Source organism: Artemia franciscana, chromosome 15 (genome assembly GCF_032884065.1).
Source record: "Artemia franciscana chromosome 15, ASM3288406v1, whole genome shotgun sequence".
In the NCBI taxonomy this organism is placed as follows: Eukaryota; Metazoa; Arthropoda; class Branchiopoda; order Anostraca; family Artemiidae; genus Artemia; species Artemia franciscana.
Window position 1 is genome coordinate 39,950,050 of NC_088877.1, and position 9,143 is coordinate 39,959,192.

Consider the following 9,143-nt stretch of genomic DNA (forward strand, 5'->3'; position numbering starts at 1 on the left):
CCCATCGTCCTAGCATGTCCAGAAGCACCAAACTCGCCAAAGCACTGAATCCCACCCCCTAACTCCCCCAAAGGGAATGGATCAAGTACGGTTACGTCGATCACGTATCTACGACATTTGCTTATTCTACCCACCAAGTTTCATCCCGATTTCTCTACTTTAGACGTTTTCCAAGATTTCCGGTTTCCCCCTCCAACTCCCCCTAATGTCAACAGATCTGGTCGGCATTTGAAATAAGAGCTCTGAGATATGAGTTCCTTCTAAATATCAAATTTCATTATGATCTGATCACCCATTTGTAAGATAAAGATACCTCAATTTTCATGTTTCCAAGAATGTGCTTAAACTTCCCATCAAGTTTCATCCCAATCTCTCCACTCTAAGCGTTTTCCAAGATTTCTGTTTCCCCCCTCCAGCCCCCTATGTCCCTGGATCCGATTCGAATTGAAAATGGAGCATCTGAAACATAAGATCCTTCTACATATCAAGTTTCATTAAGATCCAATCACCCATTCGTAAGATAAAGATACCTCAATTTTCACATTTTCCAAGAATTCTGTTTTCCCCCTTTAACTCCCCCTAATGTCACTAGATCTGGTCGGGATTTAAAATAAGAGCTCTAAAGCACAAAATCCTTCTAAATATCAAATTCATTAAGATCTGATCACCCATTTGTAAGTTACAAATAACTCATTTTTTCTAATTTTTCCAAATTACTGCCTCCCCCCCCCAACTCCACCAAAGAGGGCGGATCTAGTCCGGTTATGTCAGTCACGTATCTTGGACATGTTTTTATTCCACCCACCAAGTTTCATCCTAATCTCTCTGCTTTAAGTGTTTTCCAATATTTCTGGTCCCCCCTCCCCGATGACGCTGGATTCGATCGGGATTTAAAATGTGAGATCTGAGTTACGAGGTCCTTCTAAATATGAAATTTCATTAGGGTACGATCACTCCTTTGTAAGTTAAAAATACCTAATTTTTTCTAATTTTTCAGAATTATCCAGAACGGATCCATCCTGGTTATGTCAGTCATGTATCTTGGACTTGTTTTTATTATTTCCACCAAGTTTCATCCTGATCTCTCTGCTTTAAGTGTTTTCCAAGATTTCCAGCCCCCCCCCCTTAATGACTCTGGATCTGGTCGGGATCTAAAGTAAGAGATCTGAGTTACGAGGTCCTCCTAAATACGAAATTTCATTAAGATCCAATCACTCCTTTGTAAGTTAAAAATACCTCATTTTTTCTAATTTTTCAGAATTAACCCCCCCCCCCAACTCCCCCAAACAGAGCAGACCCGTTCCGGTTATGTCAATCACGTATCTAGGACTTACGCTTATTTATTCCCACCAAGTTTCATCCCAATCCCTCCACTCTAAGTGTTTTCCAAGATTTTAGGTTCCCCTCTCCACTCCCCCCCCTCCAATGTCACCGGATCTGGTCGGGATTTAAAACAAGAGCTCTGAGACACAATATTCTTCCAAACATCAAATTTCATTAAGATCCCATTGCCTATTCATATGTTGAAATTACTTCATTTTTTTCTGAATTAACTGGCCCCCACTCCCCCCCCCCCCCCAGATGGTCAAATCGGGAAAACGACTATTTCTAATGTAATCTTGTCCGGTCCCTGATACGGGTGCCAAATTTCATTGTCCTAGCTTACCTGAAAGTGCCTAAAGTAGCAAAACCAGGACCAACAGAATTTGCAATTGCTATTTGTCACTTGGTAATACCAAGTGCCATAAAAAGCATTCTTAAATTTGCTAAGTTAGTTCTACTTCTTAATTTTCGGTTCAAGATTGCAACACTGACCAAAATGTGCTTCTTTGATAAGCCTTGTAAATTCCGGGTACTAAGACCTTAGTAGTCAAGAAAAACCTTAGAAAATTATGGTTTTCATGTATGATTAGACCTTAGATGGGTCCAAGAGGCAAGAAATATTTTGATGCCCTTTTAAAATGATTACTGTTCAAAAAATTGAATTTTAAGAAGAGCCATTAAGACTAGTCACCCTTCCCCCTCCCCAGTATATATGTCTGATTCAATCCATCAAATATACTGATAGACATATTTTAACTTGATATAGAACAAAACAGTAACATAAATTGTCAATATTACCTCTTTGAAAATATGTTCCTCTTTTGGTGTTGAAAGTTGTTTTAGATTTCTTTTAGACCCTGTATTTCTTGATGTTTGTGAACTAGCTGACAACTTCTCAATGACAATATTTCCAATAGTCCTGGTTTTAAGCTGACTCTTTCCAGAGACATTTACTGGTTGTTTTGCCTGTTTTGAAGCCACCAAAGTTAGTAGCTTATCCTTCTCTGAGTAGGTGCTGGCATCTGAGTCCTCATTTCCTTCTGAGTTATTAGTTTCAATAAGAACCATGGTTTCCTCTTCATCATCATCACTATTTGAATTATCTAAGGCAGCAATATTGTAATCTTCACTATCAATCAAACTGTTTCCAAAAGCTGGAGACGAAGCCATGAAAAGTCGATTTTAATGATGGTCAAACAACCTATAAGCAAATCCACATTTTATATGTAGGTATACACATATCAAATCCTTTGGGGGATGGATTTGAGGTTAATTGTAGGGATAGGGAATCAAAACCCATAGAGCTAATTTTAGACCACTATTTTTTCTGTGAAGGAGAGTAGGAGGGAACTGGTATATGCATGATTGGGCTTTTATATAAAGACGATAAAAACTACATTACTAGCAACACAGATTCTGTAAAGATTAGTGTAGTAAGAACAAGACAAATGTCATGCCCACAAAATTACATTATATTTTGGACTATGCAGACTGAGATGGAGCAGTTGTTCATGAATAGTACATCATACATCCCTATGAACTTCAAACATAGCTTCAGTAGTTATGATAGGGTCTAACCCAGCCTGTTAGTCTTATGGCTTAATTCAGAAACATACTCATTTATTAAGTCAATAGTAGCAAGCAAAATCTTAAAGCAATTGTTTAAAAAAACAATTTTTATGATTTCAACAAAATTTTAATTCATAGCAAGGTTTTACTTCTCAAATTTAACAAAGCAATTTTACAATCCTCAAAAAATGAAGATGAATCATAGAAAAACATTACAAGTTGGAAGTAAGCAGAGGTATGATGGTCAAAACACTTTATTTGTGCCTCATTTGACCAGCAGATTTATCTTCAGAAGATATTGCTTTTGTAACACAAAGATTGTTTAAAATCATGAAATGTCAGAGCTCTTAGAGGGGAAAGCGGTGGAGGTGTATACTTCAAAAAGGTAAATATTTAGTTATTTATCATTTATGAAGGGAATATGCTCATAAAATAATAATGTTCCAATAATTTTTTTGTTTTCTGTATATAAAATAACATGGATGCTTTCTGACAATGCACCCATCCCCCTGATGGTCCCATACATAGCCCTAATAATATATTTCTCAGTTATTTGAATATCATGATACATCACAAATTCTTTGTTAAAACAGGTTCCTAAAGCCTTGCCTTGATGAAATTTAATTTTATATGTGATTGATTACAATATTGGACAAAAATATCATTTGAGATGATTTTAAAAGTTAGAGAACAATGAAAGGGAACATACAAATTTGAATAATAGAAACATCCTGTATATTATTAAGAGACAATTTTTTGTGTTTTCTTTTGATTTTTGTATATTCTAGTACTACATCTGTGACCATCAGGGGGAGGAAGATATGGGTTACAAAGAGTACACAATAAGGAATCTAATGGTTCTATATTCATTTTATTAGCATGACTCTTTCTGAAGTGGTCAACAACTAAATATTTACCCTTCAAATACCTTTATATGGCATCAAAGATTCTCTAGATCCATCCCTGAGTTTTATTTACCCAACTTAATTTCCAAGACAGCAAAAAGCCCCTCATCTAGAACTTTATCCTGTCTGATTTCAGCACTATAATAAACCTTAACCAAAAAATCCATCAGAAAGGCACAAAGGTAAATATTTGGCCATTCAACTCTCCAAAAGAAAATATTATAAACAAATAAAAACAATACTATTAGATGTTTTATTTCATTCTATTTCCAAATATAATGGTTGCTTTCCCAACAATGCATCCTCTTTCTCTGATGGTCCCAGGTATATAACAAACGAAAATAAAACATCAAAATTTATACTTCATAATATGCAAAATGTCTCTGTGAATCAGGTTATTATTTTACCTTACACCATTATTCACTCTTAAAAATCAATTCAAATAATGCAATAAGACCCCCAGTACTCAGGACAGTGCCTAATCTCAGACATACATCTTGATTAAAATACATCTTTCAAAACATGGACAATAGACTTCTAATCATAGACATGATGTATATAGGTTTAGATGATAAGGACTGACTGAAAATTAGGACTAGGCTAGTTGGAATGGATGGTCAAAACATATCAGGTAGGTATTTTTGAAGACAACACTGCCTTTCCATGATGTAGAAATAACAGTTTAAATAGTGATAAATAGGCAGTGAAAACAATGATGAAAATTCTGGATGTTTGGGTCATATACAGATCAACCATCATCAGCAGATAAAGTGAAGTAATACAATAAAAACCAACAATATTTACAAAAACAACAAAATAATTACATATTATTTAATGGTTTTTTTCAATGCAATTCCAAAAGCAACTCTCCTCGACTTCCTAGTTTCGAGTTCATTAGCTTTTTTAAATTATGAAAGTGGGCAGAGTTCTAAAGCTTCAGGATAAATGGACCTTATCTGACCATAGTAAATAATCACAAATAAAATTTTAGCCAAGTTTACCTTCATCTCTCTTCAAAGCCAGGTTCTTGAATGAAATTTCTTAATTTCAATTGTTTGCCAGAAAATTTGCTTTGAACCCTGGTCACTAAAAATCAAATGGATATTCTCAAACATAATGAACACCAGAACTGGAAGCTAATGAACTAGAAACTGGGAAGTCAAGGAGAATTGCTTCCAGGATTGTAATGAAAAAGAAGAGCACTAAATGCTATGTAATTATTTGTTTTATATAAATATTGTTGGTTTTTATTGAATTACTTTTATCATCTGCTGATGATGTTTGTGATCTCTGTATGTGATCAAAATACCCAGAATTTTTATCATTGTATTTCACTAACTAATAAAAGGTTTTATCCCTATTTATAAAACCAACGATTCCAAAACTGACATAGGGACAAGGTCCAAATATTACTTAATTCCTTCTTTATGCTCTATCCAAATATGCTAATCAATCCACTTGTAAAAGTACCTGCCTTACAATGTATGACTTCATTACATCAATGGAGTAATAAGTTAAAACTCCAATACTAAACCAGATTGAAAGTGTGATGAGTAGGGCCTTTAAATGAATCTTTTGACTTGATAAGAAACCATATACTGAAAGCCTCTCTACCCTAAAGCTACCAACCCCCCAAAAAGCTCATTAAAATAGGCCCAAAACAAGCTCATTAAAATAGACAGAGATAACTAACACCTCTTTTAATATGGTAATTCATTACGCCTTAAATTTTTTTTTTTTAACGTTAAAAGAGGTTCTACTGCATTAGGCTAAAATAAAAATACATAAAAAGACTATGATTACAACCTAAAACCACCAGATTCATCACAACCAAACTATTCAAAAACATACAGTGTAGAGAACCAATGAAAGACAAACAAAAAGTCTCATAAGCCCAGAGTTAATTGCAGAATAAGATAAGATTTTTCTAACCAAAAGGTTATCAATAGTAAGAACTGCTCAGGTAAGGAGACCAACAGAACATGTTTTCAACATCAGCTGAAGTTTTCAAAAGGAGACTAAACAAAGAATAGGAGGTCAAACCTACAAGCTACAATAGAGCTGTCTGTCATATGTACCTTATAAATAGTGATAAATATATACATAAGCCACAGAAGAATGATCTCCAGATTATGCTCACTGTTACAAAGTAGGCTTTAGTTGTATTTATGCAGCACTTTACTTGTCACAAGGCATGACATTGGGCCATTAACACAGTCACAACTCTCTAATATCTTCTCAGTCTGCAATTCATCTTTGTGTGTGATTGAGTGTATAATCTACCAAAATATTGTTTGAAATGGTTTTAAAAAGTGTATAGTAATAAGGGAACAGGACAATCCAATTAGTAAAAACATCCTGCATATTAAGTAAGAATTCCACTATTATAGTAATTTTATTTTATATCTTAAATATCCTTTGGTATATATCTATATATAGAACCAAAGAGGACAGGGGGGGGGGGGGTACATTTGAATTGATAATTATATTTGGAAAGGGCATAATAAAAGAAATCAAGTGGCATTTCTCATCTGTTAGTTATAGAATCTTGTGTATATTGACTGAGCACAATCTTAGAAAACTTTGTTTTTCAACATTAAATTTAGACATAAGTTTCATCTACAGCATAGCCTATTTAGATATAATCATTCAGCTTCACAACACTTCTCTTATATTAAACCTGTTGAAAATTGAGTCTATATGTAATTTATATACTTTGTTCTCATATTAAGACCCTCTATCTAAGGTTAGATGGCATTTTTCAAGATTATGCTCAAGCCCTTAATGTGCATTTTTAAATTCAAACAAATTAAAGGTAAAACAATCTTTTTTCTAGGTGGTATAATAGCAACATGATTTAACTGTTGTAGTAGTGATTACCAATATAAGTGCTGGGTATCTTGCCCTATTCATAATCTGTTTTTACAGATTATGTTTTTGTTTTTACTCAGGAAAGCAAGGACTATACTCATTTCTTGTTATTGCACATTAGGGTAGTGTTCTTATTTCTTCTGAGCTGAAAATACAGCAAACAATTTAACAAAAAAGAATGGCCTTAATACAAAATTTAATACAAGAAAAAATTATGAGGCCTAAAATCTAGAGCCATCATGGGGAGAAGTGCATTGTCTGAAAAGGACCATAATACTTAGATATACCATAAAATAAAAACCTAAGGGTATTACTTCAGTTTGCCTAGCATGTTCCCTTTATGAGTAGAACCACTGGTACTGGTTTAGAGGTTGCCCAACTCAAAAGGAAATATAATAAAACTGAAAAATACTTTAAATAATTTAGTAAAGGTAAGTACATATGATTCATTAATGCTGACTGCATATTATAAAGTAGCTGAGAATTTTTCATTTTTGGAGTTTTTTTTATACTTTTTATAGCCTAGGGTTTGGACAATTAGAGGGGTGGGGTGAGGGATGAATTTTCAATAAAATATGAACCAGATCACAAAAAGGAGCAATCTAAAAATGTGTCTTTTTTAGCATGCTTCCTTCTGAAGAGGTCCAATATTTAACTAGTAGCCTAGGCTACTGAACAACTATAATATACTTGTTTATGTTATTACTAAAAACACTTCACTGTTTCCTCTTTGCCTTAAATTGCAACTATATAGCCCAAATTACTTATTCTCAATTGATTTTTGCATTGCTTATATCACTAATGTAGCTCATTTGCCTGTTGTAATGAAGCTGCAACAGGAGCCATCTAGACATAGAGAGAGGATGAACTTTTTCTCAGTATGTGCTGTACCTAGTTGAAACAGTCTTCCTAATGAGACTCTCACTGGTGAATTGATTAATTCTTTCAAAAATACAGTCAATTTGGAGGGGAGTAATACAGAATGGAAGTACCAGTGGGATGCCACACCCTATCACACCCACTAATTGTGTCACCTCATCAATTCAACAGTAAGATGGGTAAAATTCTAGTCAATTGACTTCTTGCTATCTCAGAAAGGGTTTGGGTTAGGAAAATGAAACTTTCATGGATAAAGCTACAGGCTAAAGTATGTCCCGGGAAGGTATTTTAAAGTACCCACCTCTACTCCTTCTCCCTCTAGAGGGCCCTGAAATTTGCCTAAATGACAGGTACTATACCTATTGAAGTTTTGACAAAACAACATTTTACCTTAGTTTTCAGTTACCAGTTGCTTTCTCTCTGCCTTTAGTTTTGAAAATGCAATTCCTGTTATCTGAGTAGAATTTTGAGCCATATCAATGTTTTTTTTTCAGAATTTAGGAAATGTATTTGCATATCTTTAAAATCTTATAAAATGGAATTGAGCAAAGTTATGAAGCTGAAAACAATTTTATTGTGCTTCAACTAAGCAGAAGATCTATTTTGCAACCATTTCACTTTTATAACACACATATTTTTAAAGGTCAAGGCCCTCTAAAGGGAGAAGGAGTGGAGGTAGTTGCTTCAAAATATCTTCCTGGGACATAATTTAGTCTGTAGATTTATCCCTGAAAGTTTCATTTTCCTAACCTAAACCCTTTCTGAGATAGTAAGAAGTCAATTAACTAGAATTTTACTGTAAGATGTTCTACAGGAGGATGTATTCCATCTTATCTTGCAGTAAATGCAATTTAAGGTATTAAATTTACTTCAATCACCACACAATGGAAAAATCCATTGAGAATAAAGGTCTCCTATAATTTTAAGCTTAGAGGGGATGGTGGTATAGGTCTAGGTCAATGTTGATATTACCTGAACAATTGTTTTTGGGTCATGAGATTATTATTAATAGATGCATTTTGACTTTTGGAACATCTTTTCTCTCTTGCAAAACTACCACAAACTCACCATTATAGATTTGTTATATATTTGCACATTAGGGGGGGGGGTACAATTGTTCAGGTAATATCAACATTGACCTAGGTCTACACTGAATTGCTTTAGAAACAATACAAGCAAGTAGGCTAGACCATTAGCCAATAATATCTTTTAAGGCAGCTTTAGGAATTAGCCTATATAGTATTTCCTTTTGAGGACAGACACTGTCCAAGTACCAAACAAAAGAAAATTTACTAAAATTCGTCTTTCTCAATCAAAACTAAATTGGACTTCAGGCTTGGCCTAGTCTTGATCATTTCTGGAAGTTTTATTCATCAGTCTTTGATTATAAAAATCTAAAGCTGCAATTAGATTAGCAAAGGCTATTACCAAAAAAGGTAAAGCAATTCATCTTAAATTATTTTAATTAAGTTTTCAAAATTCTTTCAGCAAAAAAGTTGCCAAGTGAAATAAATTTAACCTACAGATTTGGCAAGCAAAAGATGATGAAAGTGATATCTTTTTGTATTGGGTATTTTGAAATCAATGAATTTGGGA

At 33.9% G+C, this 9,143-nt stretch overlaps 1 protein-coding gene across 4 annotated transcripts in view; it reads right to left on the minus strand.

The window, feature by feature from the left end:
• The window catches only part of LOC136036464 (zinc finger protein 320-like), a 31,545-nt gene extending 22,418 nt beyond the window's left edge, over positions 1 to 9,127 (minus strand). The window contains exons 1-3 of one of the 4 annotated variants that reach the window (XM_065718711.1): positions 9,071 to 9,088; positions 4,799 to 4,883; positions 2,122 to 2,524 (exon numbers count right to left, since the gene is read on the minus strand). In XM_065718711.1, the coding sequence (XP_065574783.1) occupies positions 2,122 to 2,493 (372 nt within the window). In that variant the 5' untranslated portion in view covers positions 2,494 to 2,524; positions 4,799 to 4,883; positions 9,071 to 9,088. Of the gene's footprint in view, positions 1 to 2,121; positions 2,525 to 4,798; positions 4,884 to 5,875; positions 6,077 to 8,975 lie in introns of those variants that run through there. The other 3 variants (XM_065718714.1, XM_065718713.1, XM_065718712.1) reach the window with 3 other exon arrangements.
• Between the last annotated feature and the right edge of the window lie 16 nt (positions 9,128 to 9,143).